Source organism: Nannospalax galili, unplaced genomic scaffold, assembly GCF_000622305.1.
Source record: "Nannospalax galili isolate Female #2095 unplaced genomic scaffold, S.galili_v1.0 scaffold315, whole genome shotgun sequence".
Taxonomy (NCBI): domain Eukaryota; kingdom Metazoa; phylum Chordata; class Mammalia; order Rodentia; family Spalacidae; genus Nannospalax; species Nannospalax galili.
This window is the reverse complement of record NW_008336851.1, coordinates 725,672-753,275: the sequence shown is the minus strand read 5'-3', so window position 1 is coordinate 753,275 and position 27,604 is coordinate 725,672. Positions and strand designations below refer to the sequence as shown.

Genomic DNA, 27,604 nt, shown 5'->3' with positions numbered 1-27,604 from the left:
AGTCAATACTGAAGTCAGGCCTTGTGGTTACACCCTTCACCAGTCTAGGCCCAGTGCTGGACTCTAGGCATGGAATTCTAAGGAGCTGCACCCTGGAAAACAGAGCAAAGGTGCAGGGGTGGCTTTGAGAGCCCACACTGCCAGCAGCTGGTGAGGTGACCCAGGATGAGCCAGCAACTTTCCAGCCAGCCCCTGCATCCCTTGCACCTGAAACCACGGCTTCTTGGCCTGGTAGTTCTACTGCCTCTACCTAGAATTCTCCTAGGAAGCCCTTCCTTGCCTGGAAGTGTAAAGAGCAAGGTCTCCCTGCGTGAACCCCAACATACATGTGGGCCAGTGTTTGCCTGTGCCTGTAGGCCTACCTACCTGATGCCTCCCAGTGACACTCTATAAATTAGGATATGCAGGTACCTTGGAAACTGGTTCCATGTAGCACCTAGTTTACAGCACCTAGGATTGCATCTGACTCCCCCAATCCCTTTTTTCCTGTTTGTTGGTCCAAGGGGCTGCTGGGGCCTCCACATTCTTCTTTGATTTCCAGAGGCCTTCCTAACCTCTCCCTGGCTCTTGCTACATATCCCCTGAACCTTTCAAGTACACAGGCAATCTGTAGGGAGAGAATCCCGGCATCCTGCCTCTTGTACTGGCTGGGACTTTGGTCAAATTACTAACTCCCTTTGTCCCTGTATTACTGTGAAGTTAAATAAGATGTGAGTATAAATGGGGCTTTTAGCCTGAGAGCGGACACAGTAAGTGTTCAGAGAAGAGTAGCTTTAATGCCCTCCCTTTGTGCTTGGCCAAGTGACCCTGAGAATTAACCGACCACCTGGCTCTCCCTCAGGAACTCCAAAGAACACCAGCCAGGCTCAAGAGGCTGCCTAACCTCTTGAGGAAGCCCTGGGCTAGGGAAACAAGGTGCTCTAGGATGGCTTGCTCTCCCCAGTAAACACTCCACTTTGGTTAGATGCTCGAAGCAATGAGACTGAAACAACAGAAATTGGGCCTGGAGAGATCTCATCTGTTCTCACTGACTTCAGGAGTTGTGAAGGATTGGCAGTCAGGGATTATGGACTTGAGGGACAAGGAATCCTGCTTTGGGAGGAGTGAAAAAGGTCAAGAGTCATCTTATTGCCTTTATTTCGCTGTCTGCCCAGCTGGCCCTACTAAAGGGCACAGGGCCAAGCTTGTACGCACTCATGCTCTGTGCAGGCCAGTATGTGCACATACCATACACACACACACACACACACAAACACACACACAAACACATTCTTACACGTCTCATTTCTGGCTCTGAGAGTCAGTCTCTGTGGGGCAGGGATCTGCTCCTCAGCCTGCTCCTGCTTGCCCTTTTATGACAGCACCAAGGGCAGTGGTGGGACAGGGCTCTCAGCCCCCAGAACAAGTCCCTGTGCAAACTGGAGGTACCAGCTGGCTTCAGGATGGGGTGCAATATTTCTCCATTTCCAGAGTCCCCTCCTCTATTTCCTGAGGGAGGGAGTACTTTCTGCCTACCCGGAGGGCCAGAACCCTGCCAGGGCTAGGGCCTGAGGAACCCAGGCTGGTTTCCATCTGACCCTACCAGGACCTCCATTACTGAAGCACAGCCAGGTCTGAGGTTGTTAGGATTCCCCACTGGAGAGCAGGAAGGCCTGGGCCCCAAGGCATTTGAGGAGGGGTCATCACCCCCTCTTCTAATCCATCTTCAATATGAAGAGGTTTGGGGCACACTTCCTGGGGAGGGAGCACAGGCCCAGAGAAGCCCAGCTTGGGTCCTCCCCAGACTTCCATCTTCTGGGCCACAGCCAAAGGCCAGGCATCCAAAAGTCTAGCCGGCTGGTCAGAGTTCTTGTGCAGTCCTGGGGGTTACCCCCTGGTTGGAGCTCGGTGTCAGACCTGCACAGGCAGTGTCTGGTTCATCTGCAGCCGCATGTCCTGGATGCTGCTGAGGATCTTCTTCTGATGGCCAGCCAAAGTGACCCCAATCCGTAGTAGATCTCTACAGATGGAGAAATGGTAGTCAGTCCCTTCCCTCTTGCCTGCCACTCCAGGTCCAGTCCAATCCCCGCAAACTGGAGGTTTACTTACTCTGCGGTCATCTGGGCCACCAGGTCAAAGGATGCAAACCCAGCGCTGACAAAGCTCTCCTTATACCTCCCCATTTTAATGGCATCTAACCAGTCACCCACTGTTGTGAAGGTTGTATAATCTGGGACTGTGCGGTCCAGGAGGGGCTGGGACATGCTGTGGAAAAAAGAGTGATCTGGTGGGTCCAAGGAGCAAGGGAATGGAGCTAGGGCTACCAGCTTGTAGGAGCAAAAGTACTGACCCAGATGGGGCACTGGCAATGACCTTGAGGCTGGCAGCATTTCGGATAAGCTTGTCTAGTGTGTTGACAATCTGTGAGAACTTGGGCCTGAGGTTCCGGTCCCGCACCCAGCAGTCCAGCATGAGCTGGTGTAGTGCCGTGGGACAGTCCATGGGGGGTGGCAACCGGTAGTCCTGCTCCACAGCATTGATGACCTGGATAGAGGGCAGGGAATCTGAAGTAAGCTCTGCCTGCAGCCACTTCCCACCATGAACCATTCTCCCTCAGCCCCACTCACATCCTGGTTGCTCATGTCCCAGTAGGGTCGTTCTCCATAGCTCATGACTTCCCACATGACAATTCCATAGCTCCAGACATCACTAGCAGAGGTGAACTTCCGATAGGCTATGGCCTCTGGGGCAGTCCAGCGGATAGGGATCTTCCCGCCCTGATGGGGGGGGCACATGCCCTTCACCCTGTGACTCAAGGCTGCCCCCCAGCCCTGAGCCCCTGACTGGTCAGCCCTACCCCCTGATGCCCTCCCAGCTGTTTGCTGTACCAAGGAGCTGGTGTAGGTGGGGTCTGAGGGGTCATCCTCCAGAAATCGGGAGAGGCCAAAGTCAGAGACTTTGCAGACCAGGTTGCTGTTGACAAGGATGTTGCGGGCAGCCAGATCACGGTGCACATAGTTCATCTCAGATAAGTACTTCATGCCAGCAGCAATGCCCCGCAACATGCCCACCAGCTGGATGACTGTGAATTGCCCATCGTTGAGCTGGAGGCAAGAGACAGGTAAAGATGGGCCCACTGCCTCCCTCCAGGCCCATGGCTTGCTGGCTTGCCCTTTCTGAGTCCTTTGAGACCATGCCTCATCTATCCTTCTAATTGTGTCCTGAAAATGCTGAGTAGATACAGTTGTTAGCTGCCCTACTATGTCACATGCATCTTGTATACAACACCTCACTGGTCCCATAAAGATCCAGTATATCCTACCAGTCCCATTTTATAACCAAGGCAACTGAGACTAGAAGAGGCTAAGTAACATGCTTTAGGTCACACAGGCAGTAAGAGGCAGTCAAGATGTAAAGGCTCAGTTATTTCCCTACGCTATGCCACCTCAGTAAATACGTGCAGACTTAAATAGGGTCTCTGACTTGGTTTGGGGTGGGGAGGGCTGGTCGGTCCAACCTAGTACTCTAGGGAAAGGGAAGGAGCTGGGGGCTGGCTCTTACCCGAAGGAAGGAGTCCAGGGCACAGTTCTCCACGAACTCAGTGAGGATCATAACTGGACAACCACCTCAGTAAATATGTGCAGACTTAAATAGGGTCTCTGAGTTGGTGGGGGGTAAGTACGGCTGGTTGGTCTGACCTAGCTCTCTGGGGAAAGGAAAGGAGCTGGGGGCTGGCTCTTACCCGAAGGAAGGAGTCCAGGGCACAGTTCTCCACGAACTCAGTGAGGATCATAACTGGACAACCACCTCAGTAAATATGTGCAGACTTAAATAGGGTCTCTGAGTTGGTGGGGGGTAAGTACGGCTGGTTGGTCTGACCTAGCTCTCTGGGGAAAGGAAAGGAGCTGGGGGCTGGCTCTTACCCGAAGGAAGGAGTCCAGGGCACAGTTCTCCACGAACTCAGTGAGGATCATAACTGGACAACCACCTCAGTAAATATGTGCAGACTTAAATAGGGTCTCTGAGTTGGTGGGGGGTAAGTACGGCTGGTTGGTCTGACCTAGCTCTCTGGGGAAAGGAAAGGAGCTGGGGGCTGGCTCTTACCCGAAGGAAGGAGTCCAGGGCACAGTTCTCCACGAACTCAGTGAGGATCATAACTGGACAACCACCTCAGTAAATATGTGCAGACTTAAATAGGGTCTCTGAGTTGGTGGGGGGTAAGTACGGCTGGTTGGTCTGACCTAGCTCTCTGGGGAAAGGAAAGGAGCTGGGGGCTGGCTCTTACCCGAAGGAAGGAGTCCAGGGCACAGTTCTCCACGAACTCAGTGAGGATCATAACTGGACAACCACCTCAGTAAATATGTGCAGACTTAAATAGGGTCTCTGAGTTGGTGGGGGGTAAGTACGGCTGGTTGGTCTGACCTAGCTCTCTGGGGAAAGGAAAGGAGCTGGGGGCTGGCTCTTACCCGAAGGAAGGAGTCCAGGGCACAGTTCTCCACGAACTCAGTGAGGATCATAACTGGACAACCACCTCAGTAAATATGTGCAGACTTAAATAGGGTCTCTGAGTTGGTGGGGGGTAAGTACGGCTGGTTGGTCTGACCTAGCTCTCTGGGGAAAGGAAAGGAGCTGGGGGCTGGCTCTTACCCGAAGGAAGGAGTCCAGGGCACAGTTCTCCACGAACTCAGTGAGGATCATAACTGGACAACCACCTCAGTAAATATGTGCAGACTTAAATAGGGTCTCTGAGTTGGTGGGGGGTAAGTACGGCTGGTTGGTCTGACCTAGCTCTCTGGGGAAAGGAAAGGAGCTGGGGGCTGGCTCTTACCCGAAGGAAGGAGTCCAGGGCACAGTTCTCCACGAACTCAGTGAGGATCATAACTGGACAACCACCTCAGTAAATATGTGCAGACTTAAATAGGGTCTCTGAGTTGGTGGGGGGTAAGTACGGCTGGTTGGTCTGACCTAGCTCTCTGGGGAAAGGAAAGGAGCTGGGGGCTGGCTCTTACCCGAAGGAAGGAGTCCAGGGCACAGTTCTCCACGAACTCAGTGAGGATCATAACTGGACAACCACCTCAGTAAATATGTGCAGACTTAAATAGGGTCTCTGAGTTGGTGGGGGGTAAGTACGGCTGGTTGGTCTGACCTAGCTCTCTGGGGAAAGGAAAGGAGCTGGGGGCTGGCTCTTACCCGAAGGAAGGAGTCCAGGGCACAGTTCTCCATGAACTCAGTGAGGATCATAACTGGACGACTTTTGGTGACCACACCCTCCAGCCGGATTATGTTAGGGTGGTCAAACTGACCCATGATGGAGGCCTCACTTAGGAAGTCCCGTCGCTGCCTCTCAGTGTAGCCCACCTTCAGCGTCTTGATGGCCACAAACACCTCCCGGCGGCCAGGCAGTTTCAGCCGACCCCGGCACACTTCCCCAAACTCACCTGCAGGGTATATGGCACAGGTCATATGGTATTTCTGAGATCTTCCTAGCACTACACCCACTTCTGACTCGCATGATCAGTGTGCTCTAAGGGGACTCACCAGCTCCAATCACTTCCTCAATCTTGACACAGGACACGTCAATCTCCTTGGCGAACTCTCGGACAGCCTCATTGGGATCCTCATAGGTAAAGGGGTCAATGTAAACTTTCATCCCGGGAGCGACTACAGGGAAAAGAGGTGGGCACAGAGGATGGACCTCAAGCCAGGGAGCTCACATGCAGGGACCTGCCTTAGGCTCCCAGCCTTGTCCAGAGTGCTCGACAGCCTCTATGACAGCCTCTATGCCGAGCCTGCCCCCTCCTCTGTGAGAATGCTGAGGAGCCCCATGAGTTAGATGCCCAGGATTCCTCCTCTTGTCTTTATCCCTCATCTCTCATCATGTTCAAACTTCTCTCCAATTCATCCCTCCCTTTACTCCTCATTGCCTGACCTTGTCCAGGCCTTCAACACTCAGACTATTGCAATAGCCTCCCAGCTGGGCTCTCTGCCTCTGCACTTTTCCCACCCAGCTGCCCTGTCTTCCTGAAACAATATATCTACTGTTTTCCTCCTCAGTTTTGAGCCTTTCCAATTACCTGTGGTAGAGTCAAATCCAAACTCTGCTGTTTAGGACCCTCCAAGGACTGGCTGCACTCCTCAGCCTGGCATCCCCACAGCTGTCAAACCAGTCTTCTCACTGCTCCCACAGCCTGGCACTCCACCCCATTCACTTCCTTCCAGAGGCTCCTTCAAGCCAAGAATGCTCCCTCATCTTGGGACCCTGTTCATCCTACCACTTCCTCCAGGGAGCCTTCCTCTTCTCTGAACTCTTAGTGCCCTTTGCCATAGAAACACCCCATTTAAGACAACTGTTCTACAGGACTAATTGCCTTTGGGGCAGAGGTTGCATCTTGGACTTGGGCTAGCAAGTAAGGGAGGGCTCAGGGGACCTGGAATGAGGATGGTATCAGGAAATGGTACCCTACTGGGAGTAGTCCCGTGTATAAGGAATGGATTTGGGGCTAGGCACTGGGGATAGGGAGACACTCACTGTACTGCTGCAGCTTCTCCGTATACTCTGAATCAGAGCCATGCCGCTGCTTCCTGGAGGGGCAGAGCAGAGGAGGCTTGAGCCAAGTCCTACAGCTCCCTCTGTTCAGGGGACCCTGGGGCCCAGAGACAAGGCAGAGGGTATAGGAAGGAGAACCTGGTCCCATGGTTGGTGGTCATAGCCAATCCTGGGACTCAGGGCTTGTAGCCCTTGGGAGTGGGGAAACTGTACAGAAGACATGGGATGGACTGATGTAGGCCTTCTCTGCTAAGGAAAGCCTGGGCCTGGGATGGCTGTGGATCTTGGGTGCAATAGAAAGGTTACTACTAAAGGAGGGCTTGAGTCAGCCTGTGAGGGTAGTCATGGCCTGCTAGTACCTGAGGCAGACGATAGTGATGACCACGACAACCACTATGAAGACAAGCCCGGCTATGGTAGAGCCTACAATGAGGGGAAGCTGCTCTTGGAGCTGCTGCGCACTGGACCCTGGAGATTAAAGATGGGCTGTGAGTAGAGGAAGACAATGAGCTGGGGTGGGGACTGGAAGAAGGCATGTTGTATACCTCTTTCACTTGTGGTCTCAAATTCAGCTGGGCGGCTATACTGCCCATAGCCTGCTACTGTGCGAGCCCGGACCTGAACCACATAGCGGGCATCAGGCTGCAGCCCATCCAGCTGCACTGAGTTCTTCTGGCTGGTCACAGTGGAGGCGATGCCTTTACTCTGCAATGCCACAAGAATGGAGGCATCCTCAGGCAGGTCTTGGAGCCAACTGGCCCCTGTCCATACCCAGGCTTGTCCCATGCTGAGGCTCTGCTCCCAAGGGCCCCTGATAGTATCTGGATGTAGTCTTCTTAGCCCCATGTAGCCCCAAGCCTCCTCCTGTCCCTTGAGGTTCTGACCTTCTCAAAGTACTTCATCTCATAGTCCAGAATGACTCCATTAGGCTGTTCTGGGGGCGCCCAGGACAAGGTCAGGCTGCTCCCCGAGCTGCTGTGCAGGTGGAGTGTAGGCACTTCAGAGGGGGCTGGAGAAAAGAGAGGGATCACTGTAAATTCCTAGGCCCTGACATCTTTCCCAAAGGCTAATTCCCACAAATCCCCTGAGGCCTCTCAGCAGGGCAAGATGACCCAGGCCCCCTTCCTGTGTCTACTCCTCACCAGCCTGATTGGTGGTGATATTCACAGCTGCATAGCGGGGTGGCAAAAGACTTTTGCCTGAGACACCATTGACTGCCTGCACCTCAAAGGTGTAGCGTGTGTGGGCCAGCAGGTGGCTGATGTGGACCCGGCGCTCTGTTAGGCCCAGCTGTCGAGGCACAAACTCCACGTTGTCATCACAGCGTGAACAGGTTGAGGGACCCCCGACCCCAGAGCCCCCATGGCACTTCTTGCAGATGACATTATACAGGAGGTCATCCCGTCCACCAAGGTCCCGGGGTTCATTCCATTCGAGGATTAGTGAGGTCTCGTTCACATTGGAGATCACACCCCGGGGTGGAGATGGCACCGCTTTGGGAACATAGAAAGAGAATTGAGCTAGGGGCCTGGACCAGCTTTCTGCCCATACTGCCTGGACATCTGCCCTACCTCTGCTTTAATAAGCAGAACACTCTTCCTATACTACTTCATTGGGAGATTCCTATTCATCCTTCAAGACTTAGTGCACTGTTCCTTCCTCCTAAAAGTCTTCTTTGATTGTCCTCTCCCATCCACTCCCATAACATCATGCAGGGCCCAGCATTTAGCACATTACATGGTCATTATCTGTTTCTACAATTTGGTGGTGGCAAGCTCCCTAGTGACAGTAACTCACTCTCATCCATATCTCTTGCACCTGGCACTCTGTCTTGTATATGAAAGGTGAGGGCAGGGAGAAGGCCCGACACTAGTATACCCCTGGGTTGTAAAGCCTCTGTGGTTAGAGCTAGGTCAAGAAAGCAGCAGTTCTATATGGACAAAGAAGCCATAAATTGGCAGGTCCCAGCCAGCTCCTAATTGCCTGCAGTAGCTAGTGGACACTTTTTTAAATGCAGGTAGATGGGATGAGCCAGCAGAGCTGGACTCTGGTTTAGGGGCGATTACCTCCTAGGTGCCATCTTGAGTATATCATCTAAACTCTGAGCCTCAGTTTCCCCACCTGGAAGAAGGAGCTATCTCAGTGACTACTTAGGCTTTCCTAGGCTGGCCCCTGCAGGGAGCTCACTCACTGGTACAGGCGCTGTCTGCAGAGTCTGAGTCTGCACGGTAGAAGTTGTTATGGCAGGTGCAAATGCTGGCAGCTGGTGAGGTGGTGCGGCTATTGGGGGGACAAGGAAGGCAGGGCCCTTCTCCTTGCTTTGCCTTGTAGCTCCCAGGGGGACATGCTGCAAGAGAAAAGAAGATGACACGTGCTCATCTCCCTTCCCTGCAGACATCAAGCCTTCCCTCCTCTGTAAGAACCTGGCCTTCCCTAGACCAGCCCCTCAGCTCCCAGAGGACAGGGGCAATGCTTGTATTGCGCAACTGCAGCTGCAGTCACAAAGGGCCCTTTTGCCCCATGGAAATCTCACATCAGCAGATTCCTCTGAACCCTTGCCCTCCTCTCCACCACCTCTGGGCCTCAGAAGGTGTCAGCCCAATCACCTGCACAGCTTGGACTTGTTGAGGCAAGGCAGAGAGCTGAGGAAGAAGAGGAGAGGGAAGAGACCACCAGCAAGCATCAACACTCTCTATCCTGCTGAGATGCCCTAGCCTTCCTTCCCCGATGCTCTGAGAAAGTAATTCTTGAGGACTCTCAAGTACATGCAGCCATGTCCAAGATGTAGGGCCTCCTCTGTAGAGGGCTCCCACCAAACCTATGCCCCCGCCCACCAGGGAGGAAGTCAGATGCTGGGGCAGAATGAGAACAGGAGAGGAAGGAAAGAAAATAGCAAGAAGCTGGGGTCACCTGGAGTTCAGAGGCCTCAAAGCCTCCCAGGGACCTGTCCCAAGGTAAGCCCACAGCCCAGTGCCTGAACATTCCTTCTCACCTCTTCTGCCAACTACACTGAGCCCCTGGGACGTGAGCTCTAAAAATCCCTCATATCTAGGGTGGCCATAAGATTTACTGTTCAAATCAGAATATTCTGAGAGTGAAAGGGGGGCACTAGGAATAATTGTGTTAGGATAATGTTCATAATCAGGCGCTGTCCTGGATACACCAAAGTCTTGTCAGCCTGTCCATGTGACCTTTAGAGGGGGTCAGTAGGCTTTTCTATGCCTCTGGCTAAGGAGGAGGCTGTGCCCTTCTCTTGGGTTTAATCTCCCCTCATGAAGGTGTTATTCCATCCCAGCTTTTTGAACCAGTGGGGGAGGGGGCAGAGGCCAGGCCAGCCTGGTTGCCATGGGAACCAGCCTGCACTTCCTGCCAGGGACCTGCAGAGTGTTAGCCCTTCTTCAGGCTGTCAGGCTCATCACCCCCACCCCCTTTCTACACTTGGGAAGAGGAAGTTTCTAGCAGGTTCCCATAGAGAAGCAGAGAGGGAGCCAGTGAGACAAGCCCACACTGGGGCCTCACATGGCCCGCCAGGTTGATGGCCCAGCCCCCTCACACAGAGGGCTATGATAAGAGCCAGCTCCAAGTGGGAGCTATGGCCACAAGTCCCAGAGAGAACAGACAAGACCTTCACACCTTGTCTTGCTGCATCTCTGGGTGGAGATTTAGTGGCACCTTCCACATTCCCTAGCTATGGGGACCGGAGTACAGAACCTGCAAGAGATTCAGTGCTCTTGTTGACAAAATAAGAACACTGGGATCCCCCTATAAGCTTGTGGGGAGGCTTGAAAGAGAAGGCCCCATCAGGTGGATTTTACCACTGGGAAGCCTGGCACACTATGAGTCTTATGAGACTTGGCAAGGCTCCTGTCTTCCTCGTGAATAAAATGAAGACTGAACAATCCCTGTCCTCCACACGTCCCTATACTCCTGAGACCAGTGGCTACCATCCCCTGGTAATGGAGGTCCTAGGGCACAGCATCACTCACCCCATGACACCCCTAGGAAGGGATCTCTACTATTGCCCCATTTTGCATGATGAAGCCAGGTCAGCAGAGTTAAGCAACTTACCCAGGGTCACACAAACAGTAAATGACAGGACTCAGGACCAGAGGGACTTGGCCTCTAACTATTGTGCCACATATACTGCCCATCAAGGAAAGAATGAGCCCGTAAGGTAAAGAGGTGTCTACAGCCCCATCCCCTCAGCTCTGCCCCCACCCTAGAACTTCCAAGGTGAAGTATACATTTGGGCGAGAACCAAGAGGGCAGCTTCGTGTCTTTCCAGGTCCTCAGGTGCTCACTTTCTTTGGTTTCAAATCTCTATCTCCTCCTCTCCTTTCCTCTGGTGCTGGGAACTGAACACAGCCTTGCGCGTGCTAGGCAAGTGCTCTACCCCTGAGCTGCATCCCCAACTTCATGTCTTATCTTCTTTTCCTTGTATTTCATTTTCTCTGCTGTGTCCCTCTTTGCAAGACACTCTCTGCTCCATGACAGCCACTCTTCCCTTTCCTCCCCTTCACTCCACATCTGAGAACAGATCTGGTCAGACAGTCGGACTGTCATCTGGGCTCTTTCCCTCCTTCCTCAGGCCCCACTCACCACGGCACTGGGACTCCTTGGCAGCTGGTTCGTGGCCAGTGGCGCAGGTACAGGCACCAATGGGCACCATCCACTCGCCATCACCATTGCAGTACAGCTTGAGTGGCACCGACACCTCCACAGCATTAGCGATACAGGTGCCAGGGGCAATGACCAGTGAGGTGGGCTCAGCCCCCGTGAGGGTCTCAGGGAAGAGTGCAAAGCCTGCAGTGGTGGATGCACACTTCTTGTAGAAGGCACGCACAGAGATGAGTGACATGCAGGCACCCTGGTCCTGGAAGGCCAGGTAGAAGCCGGCCTTGGAAAGCGGCCCAAAGCTGCGCACCTTGGTGTTGACGCGACCAGTGTCAAGTCGTGAGAAGCTCTCATCTGGGGCAATGGTGTCCACTTTCACATAGGGGTTCTCCATCCAGAAGGGGGAGGAGGCTGAGGCCACATCACTGTCAGCCTCGTAGTAGAAGAGGTTGAAGGTCTCCTTGCAGGAGCCAGGGATGTTGGGGATGCTGTTGCAATCTCGCACAGTGAACTTGAGCTCCACATAGACCCGCTGTACTTCACGCCTCCAGATGAAACCAGTGCGAAGCCAGTTGTTTTGGCTGGACTCATGCACATTACACACCTGATACGTGCGGATAGGGTTCATGGCCTCATCATAGCCACTCACTTCTTCCCACTGAGCACGGACCAAGTAAAAAAAGAAAATAAGCCGTGTGCCAAGTGTTCAGATCTGCTACATTTGCTTCACTGAGGTGATTCTATGGTAAGTGGCTGAGCATGTATGTTGAACACAGGGGTTCAAATCCCAACTGTCTGGGTAACTATGAGTATTTATTTAAGCTCCCTGTACTTCAGTTTTCTGATCTGCACTCAAGAGATAATTAACCTAGGGAATAAATGACTAAATGAAGAAAGCACTGAGAACAGGGCTGAGACCTTGTAAGCCCAATACAGCTATAATATGTGTTCTCTTTGGACCTCAGTTTCATCAACTGTACAATGGGGCTGATTGGAATTAAACAAGGTTGTGAAGAATTAAATAGTCTAACTTGGTTTATAATCCTGCCTGTCAGAGAGAAAGCATTTGATAAATATACTACCAACACATTCAGTCCTTACAAAAAAACCACAAGGAGGTGAATTTTCATTTTAGAGATAATGGAAGCCAAAGCTTACAGAAGAGAGCTGCCCAAATTATAGGTAGCCTGGTGACTGCAGGGTATCATCATACCCTGGGGCCTTGAGGCTCAGCCCAGCCATAAAGGCCATCTAGGGAAGATAATTCCAACATTTTAGAGGTATTAGAACGTGGAGGCCCAGAAATGTAAATTGTCTTGCGTAAAGTCACAGAGCATGTTAGAGATCTAGGGCCAAGGTGTCCTTGTTTCTAAGTCAGCACACTTTTCAGGGACCCAGGCAGGAGCAGGGAGTAGTCTGCATGGACCTGGAAGGGCTGCCAGGTTGGAGAGGAGGAACAATAGGAACAGACTGAAGGTAAGTGAGGGGAACAAGACAAAAGGAGAGCAGGGCTCAGGGCACAGACAGGCAGAAGGTGACAAATGGGAAGGAGGACTATCACAGGAGGTGAAAGCAAAGGCAGCCCGTTCCCTGGCCTGGAGGGGAAGGCATAACAGCAGCCAACACTCAGGAGAGAGGATGGGGAAGTCTTACCCCACTTTCTGGATGAGATGTCCATGCCAGCTCCGATGTCACCCATTTTGTGTCCATGAGGGTCTCTGAGGGAACAACACAAAGAAAAGATCAGGGGTTAATCTCAGAATGAGGAAATCACACAGGAAAGGTGGGAAGGTGGGAGACCAGCTCCCATCAGGCACCAATCTGCCAAAGCCCCCCTTCCCTGCCCCCAGAGGACAACCAGAAGTCATCTCCATAGGTGTCACAGTCTGGCTAGCTAGGGGTAGGTGTCTGTTGCTGACCCTAGGCCTGGGTTAATGAGGCAGGCACAGACACTGGTTCACACACCTCAGGCTCTGCTAATCTCCACACAAAGGAGCCAGTAGGGCCTTTATCCTGGAACAAAAGGCTCTGGGTTTCAGACCCAGCAGCCCAAGCCTCCCCTGACTCCATTCCCAGCATAAAGGCCCAGACCCACACTGCCCAGAAGGGGAGGGCAGTGCAGGCCAGGACCTGTTCCTAGCCTCCCACTCAGCCACCTGTGGGGGCTGGGGCATGAATGCTCTTTGAGGTGGGGTGGGGACCACCAAGGCCCAGAATCAGAACCTAGTTTAAAGCTTCCTGAAATCTTTTTTAAAAAATATTATTTTTATTTTATGTGTATGAGTGTATTGCCTGCATGTATGTGAGTGAAACTGTATTGTGCAATGCTGTGGAGGTCAGAAGAGGGCTTCAAATTCCTCTGGAACTGGAGTTAAGGACGATTCATAGCTGCCATGTGGGTGCTGGGAATGGAACCCAGGTCCTCTGCAAGAGCAGTCAGTGTTCTTAACCGCTGAGCCTTCTCTCCACCCCAGACGCTTCCTGAAATCTTTAGAGAAAGATTCATGGCTCCTTTTTACAAAAAATGGATGCCCTGATAAAGTCAGTGTATTTTGGTAAAACTGTTAGGACAGGCGCAAGGAAGGGGTTGACAGCTCCAATTCTGGTCCAGTTGACTCAATAATCAGCCCTTTGCACTCTGACTGCCAGAGATCCTCTGTAAAGGAGGCACAGGAAGGCCAGGTATGGTGACACACACCTGGAATCCAAGCACCCGAAAGCTCAAGGCAGGAAAGATGGTGAATTTGACATTACTTTGGGGCATATGGTAAGATTCTTGTCTCAAAAAGAGGAGGAACAAGAGAAAGCTTGGAGAACGCCTGTGTGTCCCAGGCAGGCTGTTCCTTCTCCAGGAGGTCTTTCTTGGACCCCCACCCGACCCCCAGGCAAGGTTAGCTGCCTTCCTCCATGTGTCCCGGCAAGCCTCTACCCTGTACCCTGTGTTCTCAGCTCTGGTTTCTTGTCAGCTCCCTTATTCAGCCATGAGAAGGGTTCCTTAAGGTTTCTGACATGAACTTTGCACCCCTAGAAACCTGGTCTGATCTCTGTATGGACAACTCTACTATCTCCTGAAAGAGCATATACACTGAGATTGGGAAGGGGAGAGAGGCGGTGCCCCAACATCTTCCCTGTAGCATGGGAGCCAAGGCACCCTCAACTCTGGGCCAGAACTTCTGGAGGATCCCACATACATGGTAGGACAGCCAGGCTCCCCAGAAGATATGAACCCTACAGATTCCTGCTGAAGCAGACGGAGGACCCAGTGGGTGGACAGGGCAGTGGGGACCCTAGAACCCCGTGGGTGGCAGTGGGCAGAGGGCAGCAGCCACTCACTGCGCGGAGCCAGGCTACCTCCTACAGCTGCAGCAGCCTCCTCTGGCAGACAGACAGACACATATTTGGCCGGTGGAAGCAGAGATGGGCAGAAGCAGGGGCCCAGAGACAGGAGGGCAGAGCAGGGCCCTAGCTGAGCCAGACAGTGGGCCAAGCTGAAGGGACTCTGGCTGGCTGGGACCAGACAGCAGGGGCGGTGGGCAGCAGACTTCAACAGACAGTAAGATGGGAAAGACAAGGAGGCCCAAAGAGACATAGGAGACTGCCAAGTGGCTTCTTCCCCGCAGCAGCCTGGAGTAGTCCGGTCCCTCGGAGCAGCCGCTCAAGCCCAGCCAAGCGCACCCCCTCCCCCAGCCAGCCGGCCGGCCAGTCCGCCTGCTTGTCTGCCCGCCTGCCAGCCGCCGCCCGTCGGAGCAGGCAAAGGCTCCCACCGCTCAACTCCACGCGCTGCCTCCCTCCTCCCTCTCACTTCCTTCGGCTCAGCCTGTGCCAAACCCATCTGGAACTGTTTAAACCCAAATATTCAGCCCCCTCCCCCTTCCAGCCAGATTCCTCCACAGTTTAAAACAAGCCCTGCGCTGGCTCCGGGAGGAGGGGGAAGCTAGTGGGGGAGGGGAGGGGAGGACGGAAGGCAGGCTCTGGAGGAGGGAGAGAGAGGGGATCAGCCCTTGGCCATCGTGCAGCCTTGGCCATCGCTCAATCTCGGCACATTTTTCCCATTAATGAGGAGGACTTGGATTTCCAGTCCTGTGTGCCTAAGGAAGGGCTCCGGCTCCGGTCACCCGGTGAGGAGGAGGCGGGCTGCTCTGGTTTCCCCACTCCTCTGAGGACAGGCTTATTCCTTGCAGCTAGGGTATACCCGAGGTATCTGTGCCCCAGCCTTGTGACTGAAGATCACGGCACCCATTTGCCCCTGGCACTGGGACGGGGTGGGGCAGTGGTAGGGAGACCTTGGCTGGGAAGGCACAGGGGCTCAAGAACAAAAAAGGAGTAAATGAGCGACCTCCAGACACTCCTAGCTGCCCAGTACACCACACTTTGCTCTGCCCAGGCTGTAGAGAGAGATCAGAGGGGGGGCTGCCCCAGACACGGGACCCACATTGTCCCCCAAAAGTCACCAGGGAGGTTGTTACCAGGCTAGTGATCTTTCTGGAACTGGGACTTTCCACAGGGCCATGGCAAATAGCCCCATGGCAGCAGCTTGTGTGGCTGTCACCTGTGCACAAACACATTTGCAAGGGCAGCACCCAGTTTTCAGTGGCTGGGCTTGTTTCCCACTACTGAGACCAAGGAGGAACAGGTCAACATATTCGGTGGACAGAAACAGAGCCACAGCCACCCACAAACAGGCACCGGGCCCCACATAGTCTGTCTTCTTCAGATACACAGATGCATATGGTACAAACAGGTTAGCCCTTGAACTTATTCATATACAGTGATGATTTCTTACACACAGATGTGGCTTGCCCTAGGCAGACCCACTCTCACAGTCTCAGCCTTCCTAGAGAGGCACACCCAATTCAACAGTACACCCTTCTTATACACCCAACTGCACACACTATTGCCAGCCACAAGGCACACAGTCTTGAGTGAAAAGTACAAACACAAGTACTGGTTTCCCTACATAGACATGGGGTATGCTCTTACACAGTCACATGGATGTCTGATAGCACTAGAACATCCCATACCGCCATGAAGAGGCATGGAAAATAACATAGGAATCAATAACTAAAGTTACTGTGATACCTCAGAAGTGCATCCTCTGTGTACACGCAACACACATGTACACAGAAACATACAGACACAGACACACAGACACACACACACACCGCAAGTATGGTCTTTCTCTGGGATATCTATAGCAGGGTAGAGGAGGAGTTGGGAGAAGACACTGAGGCAGGCCAGCCACACAGGCCACTTGTGCAAAGCAGAGGTGCTGAGCAGGCTTGTTCACTGCCACCTGGAAGGAGCAAGTGCCAGTTCTGCTTCCTGTTGTCCAGGCTAAAGCAGGAGCTGTCAGGTCACAAGGCTGGGGGTGGGGCAGGGGCATCAAGATGATTCTAGGTGTGTCTGGGTACGGCCTTCTCAGGTATAGCCCCTGCCTAAGCAGCAAGCCACTTCCCGGGCAGCATAATGGCAGTATGAGGAGGATTCCCCAGTCTTTCTTGAGGATGGGAGCACCAAGCAATAGTTTGGCTCCAGGAGCTGGAACATTTAAGTTAGAGACCTGGTGTGAGAACATTATAGGCACCCTGACAGGGCCTCTGAGGGCCTCACTGGACCACACTGGCGCAAGAGCACCTTCCTACCTGCCCTGGTAAAAGGGTCAGTCTCACCCAACTTTATGGAGTTGCCAGACCTCATAGCACCTCCAGGTCCCAAGTCACCTAGAGAGTATTCCCCCCAGAGCAGGAGTGCCACTGAGACCTAGGAAACAACAATTGAGACAGAAGCAAGGAGGCTTTGACCTAAACCCAGACCAAGGACACTATGGTAGGAAAGGTTCAAGGATAAGGAATACAGGAGGCAGAAGGACAGGGGACAGCGCCTGGATAGAAAGGAGTGTCCAGAGATGGTGCCTGTGACAAGAAAGTTACCCTGGTTACCTCCATAGAGCCCTACCTTGACCACCAAGCAGAGGAATCCGGTTCCCAATTTCTCACTCCTGTCATGTGTCAGTTTGTGTGCAGCTCACACACAGGGTAGACAGCCCAAGGGGAAAGGGTTTGGGGGGAGACCTGCCCTAGGACCTTGAGTGTGCACTTAGGTGTGTGTATGTTTTTTCTTTTTGTTTGGAGTTGCCTAGCTTCTCCAGGGCCACTTCCTATCCCTTGCTACAGCCCCTCTGGCCCCCACATCAGGAATGGTGGGGAGCAGAGCATCTCTGAACAGAGAACACATTTTGTTTTTCGTTCTTCCCCTCAGATCATGGGGATTTATAATTAAATAAACCTGAGAGAGAGAGGGACGAGAAGACGGAAGAAGCACAGGGCAGGGAGGCCAAATGCCTTGGTGCTCCTACCCGGGGCTGGCCTTACCAGTCAGCACCGATGTGGACAGCTGGCCCTGGCATTTGGCCTTCATCCTTCCCTAGGATCCTGGCCCCAGTGGGCCTGACCAGGGGCTAGGGCAGAAGACCATGGGAGACCTGGCCTCAGGATAGCCTTTGGGCCAGGGAGCCAATCTCACCCCATCAGGTACCCAGTTGCCACCCCCTACCTCCACCCATGCTGCCCAATCCCGACAAACCAGTTTGACTCAGCATAACAGGCAGGGCTACAATTTTCAAACTATGCAGGCCTGGTGATTCAGCCTCTTCTGCTGTTTAATTAGTGGAAGGCCAGTGGCGGGAGGCCTTGCCCACAACAGCCTAGGCCAGCCTAGGCTTTAGCTTTCAGCTGCTGAGGCCAAAGTGGCAGTGGCAGCAGCTCTGGATAAGGGGTAGGGCAGATAAACAAACTGGTTCCCCCAAGTGCCTGCAGTGTTCTCCTCAGATGTGAAGTTGTAGCTGATGACAAACAAGAACAGGGATGGAGGGGCACCAGAGACAAGGCAAACAAGCAAGTGATAAAACTCCTAGGCTGCCCTTTGCAGGTCCCACATTCTCAAGGACAGGGACTCACATGCAGTCATCCCCCACCCCCACCCCCAGGGGCTGGTTCCATTGCACGAACTACTTAGAGTGGGATGTCCCAAACCACTTCACACAATCTGGGAATATTCTCTCTTCACAAAGAGGTCTGCTTCCAGTTGGGACTTACCTGTGGTTTAGACCCTAAGCCTCATCCTAAGCCCCATTCTTATCCTGTTCACTCTACTGGTCACCATTCTCCCACTCATTCATAGTCCTGATGGGTAGAATGATCTGGGCTTGTGGGAACCCAAGAAGTCTTCAAAAGGAGAATGAACAATGAGGTGGCCTGTGGTTGAGCAAATCCCTGGCAATCTGTCTGTATGTGCACTGGGGGGTAGTCAGAAGGCAAGCGGGGTGGGGGGAGGGGTAGTTTGTCAACTAGAGAGGACAAATAAAACCTTGATTCTACCCAAATGGTAAGTTGATAAGATCCTGGGGCGTAAACTCGTGATAAACGAGTGTGCAGGAAATGAACAGGAACCAGGTGTCAGACAGCATCTAAGTAGTGGATACACCAAGGACGGCACTCAAGGACCCTAAGCCTGCATATAATGACACTTGCAGGGAGCCAAAATGCAAGGATAAGTCAAGTCCTAACTGTGCCAAATGGAAGGCTGGATGGAGGAGATGGATCCTCCACATGTAGTTGGGGAGCTGGTGATAGATCTTCAATGCTAAAGAACCTACAGAGCCCTGCTCTCCAGACCGTCCCATTCACATACTCTAAGCCCCAGAAGAGGGGTGGGATACAGGCAAGAGCCCACTGAGCCAGTTTTCTCTCTTCCCTCCTTGGAGCTTTAGGGAAATTATACCCCCACCCTTCCAGACCAGCCGTCTCTCCCATCATTCCTTCTTCTCACCCCCTCCAGAAGGATCAGGGCACTTCCCACTGCTCCCCAAAGAGCAGACCCTAGGGTAATGATAGTAATAATAACAACACTAACCTTGAATAACAAAGACTACCCTAAGCCCTTTAAACTGTACTAATAATACAATCTGGTTGGTACTATCACCATCCTGAGCAGAGGAGAGGAAAGTAGATAGGTGTAAGGGCTGGGCTCAGCACCTGGATCTCTTTTCTTCTCTCACATGCAGGATCTGGGGTGTTGCAAAAACGAATGGTTGAAAGACACTCTTGTAGGCTTTACTTTTCAGGGGAATCCTCAACTGGCTGAGCCTCCCTCAGCCTGGACTAGCCCTGGCTCCCATTCACAAGGGAAAAGGAGGGGGTAGGGACTCAGTAGCTCTTGTGCCTTCCTAGACTGCTACAGCTGATCACAACTACCTCTTAGCCACCTCCAGATCCTTGGACTAAAGGGCCTGGATACCAGCTACTGGCTAGGGCCTGCCTCAGTGGTTCTGAGGACTGTGAAGGATGAAAAGGAAGAAGGGAAGGAAGGAACAAGGGATGAGCCTCAGGCAGACTTTGCTCATCTAAACCACACCCCCTACTCCACTCTCAGCATTAGTACCCACCACACTCCGCAAAAGGGGCCATGGGACACACAGGAAACACACAGCTCTCTGAGTCCATCCACCTGTACCAGTGCCTCTCCTAGCTAAGATAGTCACAGACCTGGGAACTCCACAGGCTCCCTGGCTCACACCCTTAAGGCAATCAACAGCAGCGCCCCATATTGGTTTCTCACGCCTGCGATCCTATCACACACATGTGGGTGAGTGTGCATAAGTGAGGGTTAGACCTTGGTGTATCTGTCTGAATTTGCATGTGTCTATCCATGTGAATCAATCTGTCAGCAGAGTGGGCTCAGAGATAATGGGAACATGAACCCCCTAGGGAAAATTCGAAAAAAAAAACAAAAACAAAAACAGAAACCATCTCTCTTAACTATGTTAAAGATTTTTCCTTCCAACCTTTAAGCTTACCAACTGAGAACTTAAGGAAGGAACCCAATTACATAGGATTCATGTCTTTGTTTCTAAACTTCAAAAGTGTCTAGATTGGTTCAACATACCAAATATCAAGTTCCGCCTACATTCCAACTTCTCCCAAAATTCTGTGCCACCCTCCTTCCACATTAAGGAGGCTTTCACCCCTTACTTAATGGATCCACATTTTTTTTTTTGGAACACCAGGGGTGTATATGTGCTTCCTGACTGTGACCTGTGCTGGCACTCCTGTGGCCCATAGGTTCATGCCAAGTGGCCTGTGTGTGAGCTATGCTGCCAGGGCCAACCACACTTTTTCTGTTTTTCTGTTTACCCAAGTACAATGTGTTGGAAGTTGGAGCTAGCTTCTCATTCTTAGCAGGTTTCACTGTACCGGTAGACAAGGCTGGCCCTTTCCCGCCGCTAAAGAGTAGAACCCACTCGGTTCTTGTTCTACCCGGAAAAACCCGCCTGTTTCCGGGGGTCAATGGAAACCCAAGCTCTCCGAGTATCCTGCTAGAAAGGGGAGGGGGTGGGGTCAGAGAAGGGTGTACCACAGACACGCACAACACCTCATGTGTTGCTGGCACTTGGGAAACCATAAACAATGACAGGCCCCCGCCTCTCCACCCCCGCAGCCATCCCCTGACAAAGCCGGGTGCACACACTCTCACAGTTAACTCCAACGGGTCCCCAACCAGCGCCGTCCCCCACCTGGGGAGTCCCTCTTCGCCCTCCCATCCGCCCAGTCCCGCATCCTCCGCCTTGTGTGCTGGGACGCCCACATTTCCTCGCCTCCCGGAGGTGCGAGACCCCGAGGGTCCGGCTTCGGTGCGCGGAGTGTAGGGTATTCCCACAAAAACCCTCAGCCGGGCCACGACTTTGGGGGACGGCTCGTCCGGAGCCCAGCTGCCAGTAGCACCCCGACCCGCGGGCCGCAGAGTGGGCTCCAGCCTCCCAGACCTCCGGGGACGTCCTCCGCACCCGATCGCCGGCCCTGGACAGGGCGCGGGCCTAGAGCCTCCTCGGACGTGCGCTCAATCCGCGGGACCCACACTGCTCCCCGGCTGCGCTCCGGGGTCCCGACGCCGCTCACCTTCCAGCGCCCAGAAGCCGGCGGGCAGCAGCAGCAGCAGCAGCAGCAGCAGCAGCGGTGGGACCAACAGGAGCCACGGCGGCGGCAGGCGGGCTCCGGCCATGGCCCGGGGCGCTCAGGCGGGCCGCGCGGAGCCGGGCCGCGCCGGCGGGGCTGGGGCCGCCCGAGGAGAAGGCTCGCGTACGGTTCCAAGAGATCCGGGCAGGGAGGGGGTGCAGTACGGTCGGGAGACTCCAGAACCGAGGTGTCGCCCCCGGCCCGGCGCTTCTGGGAGATGCTGGCAGGTCGGTCCCACGGGAATCCAGACCGACCGGTCCGGGAGGATCCCGGGCGCTGGGTGGCTCGATACCGGAGGACTCCGGGAGGCAGAGGGCGCAGGTGGTCGTGCTTCCCCGTGCACGTTCCTGTGCGGGCGGGACTCGGATCGCGGGCTTGGGGAGCGCGTGCCGTCCGGGTGAGAACTGAGATCCGGCTGCACAGCTCACGTACTCACTTCTGCTGTCCGTAGCGCTGGAGCTGGCGTTCTGGGAGGAGGGGTGGGACCGCCCGCCTGCTCGTCAACGCGGCGGCCACGCCCCCATCGACTGGCCGCCCACTCACAGACCGCCCAGCCAGCTGGTTCCGCTGCCAGAGCGCTCTGCTGGAGTTCAGTTGGCGGCTCTTCCCCAGGCCCACCCTCGGAGTCTCGGGCCTGGCACAGGCGGGGCCAAGGAAAAGATGAATTAGATTGGGCGGAGCGACACTGTCAGTCTGCGGAGTAATCCCGCCCCCTTTCGCCCATTGGCAATTAGAAACCAACTTGAGTCTCGGGAGGTGATAACCAGATAGAGCGAGCTGGGGGCGCCCCCCTGTGGCTGGTATTCCCCTGGGACTCCTGGTGACTCTTCTCCCACGTAAGTCCAGACCCAAGATTTTTGCTTAGGCATTAGCAGTGGGAAAGGGGGTGGGCGTAGGGATTACCCATCGCAACAGAAGCCCGGTCTTCTCAGTTCGTCCATTCAGCCGTAACTGTTAGTTCAACAAATACCTTTGGGCGACCACAATATATCAAAGAATGGGTAAGGCAAGGCCACGTTAGTGGTGGATGTGGGCATAAATCTTACCGGACGTGTACCACGTATTTCTGAAGAGGAAGAATCTAGTTTCTCAAAGCACACTTGAAGGTCAAGGGTAACGTTAGGCCTACGGAAAAGACACCTGAGTGACAATATGAAAGAAGAGTAAAAAGTAAAGGATGTGCATTAGGGGATGGGAGGTGGTGCTGGCGCAGAGAAAACAGCGTGAACGGCGTGGCGCGGCGCATGCCTTTAATCCCAGTGCTCAGGAGGCAGAGGCTAGCGGATCCCCGGATCTGTGTGATTTTTAAGTCCAGCCTGGTCTACGTGTGAGTTCTAGGCCAGCTGCGGCTACAGGGAGGAGAGAGAGAGAGAGACAGAGACAGAGACAGAGAGACAGACAGAGAAGGGAGGATTCTGAAAGTCAAAATAGCCTGGATGTGGAGTCAGAGCTGAGAGGGGTTGAAAGGAACTAGGAAGCAAGTGTGGCCGGGAGGATCTCTGGATTCATGATAAAGCCTCCCTCACCAGGGTTTGAAACAGGGGCATTACCTTGTCAGATTGGCATGGCTGACCTGGGGAGGGTGAACAGGCAAAAGCCGGGATAGAATCCTGGGGCCAGTGAAGGGACAGTGCGGCGGTCAAGAGGGGAAGATGGTGGCTTAGACTAGGGTGGTAGGTGTGAGGAGACATAGACAGGGCAAGTTTGAAGGTCATTTAGGAAGTAGTTTGCCAGAATTTGAGACTGGATGGGTGAGTGAGATGCAGTAGACGGAGACATCAAAGAGAGCGTCACGTTTCTGGTTCCAGCAATCAACAGCCCTGTTCGTTGCACAAATATTTACAAGGTGCAATAAACACCCTGAAACAATAGCTCGCACTTAGTCAAGGTAGATATTACTGTAGCCTCATTTTATAGATAGAAAAAGACAAAAAGAAAAACTGAGTACAAAGGTTTGGTCACTAGTCCCAAGTCACGCAGCTAAAAAGAGGTGGAATCTGAACCCAGGACTATATAGTTATGGATCCATACCACTTCATCAGAGAGCTAAGGGACACATAGATGTGTGCTAAAAACAGAACCTTGACTGCCCTCCTGCACCTCTGATGTTGGAACTCAGAATCTCTACAGTGTGGAGCCCAGGATTCTGTACTTTAACAATCAGGTGGTTCAGAGGCACACTAAACTCTGAAGTCATAATCACCATGTGACCTCTCACTACAGTAAATGGATAAACATCACTCTAAGGTCCCTCAGAGCCTTCTTACCTATCCATTGGCTTCCGGGCCAGAGAATGTGATTTAGGTTTGTGGTGGCCCCACAAGCATAGTGGATACACTCAGTCCTCTGACCACAAAGGTCACTAGGACTTCAATTCTGGAAAACTCCAGTAGGGTGGGTGATGTCATGAATCCAGAGGGCAAGGACGTTGATTTGAAAGAGCTTAGTCTTCCAGGTGTGTGTGGGTGCACAGGGTTGGGGTGGGGGGAAGGCCTTATTCAGAGGTCCTGATTCCACCCCTACACCCCAGACTTGTTCTTAAGTCCCAAAGGCTTCTAGAAACCTCAAACAAAGCCTACAGAAGGGATCGTGGAAGTCATTTTATCCAGCTCTCAGCTGTGGAGCTGGAGAGCCTGCAGCCCAGGGGAATGCTTGTCCTATATCCCTGTCTGCTCTGTGGAGGGGCTGGTTGGTGTTGACAAGGGTGATATTTCAGCAGGTGGCCTGGTGGCAACACCTCCCAACTAAAACCTTGCTCGTTGTAAGGCAGATCTGTGAGTCTGGCACTCCTGTTTGCTCAGCATCTGTGCCAGGCTAGGCCTCACCTTGGACAAACACAGCCAGCCAGGCAGCAGGCACCAAGCTCCTTTGTTCTTGGGCCTGATAGCAGAGGCAGTAGAGCCGGCAGGTAACAGAAGGCCTGTCCTCACCGGATGTTGACACCATGGTTCCCACGGGAATACTTCCTGACCTAGAGGCTGAAAGGCTGAAGAACACCAAAGTATTCTGGCTACAACAGCCCAATGCAAGAAGGTGACCAGCTGCCTCAAAGGGTACAAGGGCTAGGGGCAGGCAGACATGAGGGAATTGAAAGCCAGGTCACAGAAGGAGGCCTAGGTCATTCCATTTCTTTAGTGCTAAATGGGCAGAAAGTCCAGACCTTCTTATCTCTAGGCTAAGGAGGTCCCAAGGAACCCAGGGAGCAGAGTCTGGCCTTGGATTTTTGAATGACAAGGAAACATCCAGGCTGTGGTAAAGACATCTCTCTGACCTCATCATCCTTTGGCCATCTGATTCTAGAAGGAACATGGATTTTGTCACCAGAAGGACCTGAGTTCAAATTGGAGCGCCTAGACAATCAGCAGCTATGAGATCTATAATGAGAAGCTAAACTTTTTGCACCCCAGTATCCATGAGAACAAAAGTGGGTGGAACATCGCTCCTTCCTCTCAGGGATACTATGAACTCTGCCTGAAGAACCAGGATAAATGGTTCCTATGATAATTAATACCCAGTTCCCAGCTCCACTCTGCAAGAACTGTCAATTTGGAGCTAACTAGAGGGATGTATATGGCTGTAACAACTCCAGATTCTTTTAAAAAGATAATAAAGCAGCTGTTCCTGACTTGGGTTAGGATAGTTCTAAAAAGGCAAAACTGAGAAAAAGAGAATTTGGGGGCAGAAAGTAATGGTGGAATTAGTCCGATGAATGCTTTGTAGACTTCTTTTGCATACTCAGGGAGTGGGCAGGGCAAGGAACCAGTGCAGAGGCCAGTCTAAGAGCTGATGGTGACTTGGGTGGGGTTGCACCACAGTGGTTTAAAGAATTAAGTGGACAGTGGCTTCATTTATGGAGAAGGGAGGGAAGAGAATTGGGGGTGAGCGGGGTTAGTTGTGGGAAGTGGGTAGAGGTGGCAGATGATGGGGATGGAGACTGAAGGCTTTATGCTGTACTAGCTAAACTTAGAGGCCCTGTCAGACATCCAGATGGGCACATTTCCACTCCTACCTCCTCTGCCCTCTGAGAAGCCTAACTGATCTCCCTGGCAGGAGGAAGACCCACCTCAGAGTTTTGCACTGGCTGTTCCCTCTGCCTGGTACTCTTCCTCCAGCTCTTCACTGGAGTATTTTCATCTCAGTATTTAGATATCAGCTTAAATGTCACCTGCTTGACTATCTGAAGTTCTTCCTTCCTCCCCATACCATCACTGTCTATCCTATGGCGTTATCTTACTTTCCTTATGCTGCTTGGCACTGGCTGAGATTACATTATTTAGTCATTTGTTTACATATATATTATCTCCCCTAATAGAATGTGAGGTTCCTGAGGGAGAGGACTTTTCTTATATGCCACTGAGTCTCCAGTATTTAGACTAGTGTTCTGCATGAAGTAGCTGTTCAGTAACAACTTACTAAATGAAGCAGTATGAATGCAAACATTTAGCAACTTTCTATCCCCAAACCTGTGGCAGACATTATTAATCAACCCAAACTCTTTTTTCCATGTGATGCTCCACATAGCCTTCGGCAGTCTGTAAGTGCTGGCACCTGAGGTGACTATAATATCTGCCATTCCTCCTGCTGGAGAGCTATATCAGCTTGTGTGAGTCTTTTGAAATTCTTTGAGCCTCATCAGTCTTCATCTGCTGTCTCATACAAATGTAGAGATAGTCTTTTTACCTCTCCCTTACACTTGGGCCCCCAGTCTAGAACCTGGATGCCATTGTGTATCCATGCACAGTCCCCAAGACAGGGTACTCAGGTCCCATCATCTTCCTGAGTCAGAACCACTCCTGGACTTTCCTCTTCTGTTTTCCTGTTTTATCACTAGACCCCAAGGAAAAGCTGAAGGGGCCTTTGATACCTGGTTCAGAGCCCCCTCATTTACGGAGAAAGGAAGTCAATGGAACCACAAACCCAACCAAGACTAGTCCACCACACCTAGGACTAACTGAGCTCAGCCACCCCTCTTACCAGCACTTCAGGACACTAGTCAGCATCTCATAATGGGGAGAAGACAATGGGATGGCTGCAGGTTCCTTATACTCAACACAATCCCAAGCCCCAGGAGGCAAGAAGCAGCCTAGCTTCCCTGCAGGCTCTGGACAATTGGCAGAACAGCCTATGGATTCCTGCTTCTTTCTCAGCCACTCATTCAAGGAGGTGAGACAGGTGCAGGCCTCTTCCTCCACAGTTGCTTTTAGAAATTCCTTGGGTCATCTGAGTCATAGAGAAGCTCTTGGTTGTTCTGAAACCTATTAATGCCTCTTGGCAGATTGTTTCCTTTATCTCCTTCCAATCCAAGCTGGTTCATCCTGTCACTCTCTTGAAACTTTTCTGCCCTGTACCCGCTAAAGCAAGAGCTCTGTTTGGGCTTCCCTTGAGGAAACGTGAAGGAGGAAATGGGTGAGTATTGACTAAACCACTCTGAGATCTTAGATAGAGGTTCTTTAAATATCTCCCCTAGAAGGAAGAACTTTGGTGGCCTTCCAGCCTACCTGTGCAGACAATTGGTTTGCAAGTGGTCTCTGTACAGAGAAGCCCAGGTTTTTTTGTTTCTTTTTTTCCTTCTTCCCTAGGAACTATTTGAGGAAACATTAGTGTTTGCAGGAACAGAAAGCCAGCTCCCTGCTCAGGAGGACAGGGAAGGACCCAGAGGGATGCAAACCATGCTAATTAAGGACTGATTTCCCCTAACCATTTGAGGAAGTTAAGAACTGGAAAAGACTTGGGCTTGAATGTCTAATTAGGAAGGAGGAAATATCAAGGACTAGATTTTTTAGGAAGACAGATTTCTATATGATATTTAATTTTCAACACATTTATTAAACAGTTATCATGTGCCAGGTACAACAGTGCCATTATGAACCAGTAGACAAGGCCCAGTCCTTGAGGAGTGTATGTCAAGGGAGTGTTGAGCATGACAGGACAAGCACAGGGCACCACAGAAAAATAAGAATAGGCAAGGCACCTGACCCAACTGTCAAAGACAGTTCCTGGCAAGGGCCATGGAAACAGGCAGAAAGGAGGCAGCATGCAAAGGCCTGGCTGAGTCCTGGAGAATCAGAAGAGGTGGCCAGGAGAGAGAACAGAGGGGGTAGGCTGAGCAGCAGGGGTCGCACGCCTAGAAGCACATTGGAGTCACCTGGCAGGTTCTAAAAGGCAGGGTGACTCTGGTCTGTCAGAGTCTAGAGACTCTGGTCTGAGGTAAGGTCTGCACTGGTACATTTTTTTTTAATTATTTATTTAATAACTACATGATTAGAAGAAGCATTCCATTACAACAGCATTGACATATTCAATAGTAATTTTCAGAGCAAAGATGCATCTCTTTCAAAATAATTTTTAGGTTCACAGTTGAATTAATATAGTTATACAATATTGTACTCAGTATAAACCATATAAGACATAAAATTAAATGAGGTTTTAATCTTTAAAGTAAGATCTCCATTTC

The 27,604-nt window shown here is 52.3% G+C and overlaps 1 protein-coding gene across 2 annotated transcripts; it reads right to left on the bottom strand.

The window, feature by feature from the left end:
* Nucleotides 1-1,120: 1,120 nt before the first annotated feature.
* On the bottom strand, nt 1,121-21,622 carry Ephb3 (EPH receptor B3). Of its 2 annotated transcripts, none has more exons than XM_008831319.3 (16): nt 21,094-21,622; nt 12,794-12,858; nt 11,126-11,798; nt 8,718-8,873; nt 7,669-8,019; nt 7,411-7,535; nt 7,072-7,231; nt 6,886-6,994; nt 6,509-6,561; nt 5,518-5,640; nt 5,170-5,417; nt 2,868-3,083; nt 2,607-2,756; nt 2,330-2,523; nt 2,089-2,244; nt 1,121-1,999 (listed from the first exon to the last, which is right to left on the bottom strand). In XM_008831319.3, exons 1-16 carry the CDS (start codon nt 21,194-21,196, stop codon nt 1,891-1,893), a joined length of 2,991 nt encoding a protein of 996 aa, XP_008829541.2. In that variant the 5' UTR covers nt 21,197-21,622; the 3' UTR covers nt 1,121-1,890. The 2 variants fall into 2 exon arrangements, with proteins under 2 accessions (XP_008829541.2, XP_029418509.1); XM_029562649.1 differs by lacking the exon at nt 21,094-21,622 and adding an exon at nt 14,474-14,744.
* Nucleotides 21,623-27,604: the final 5,982 nt, after the last annotated feature.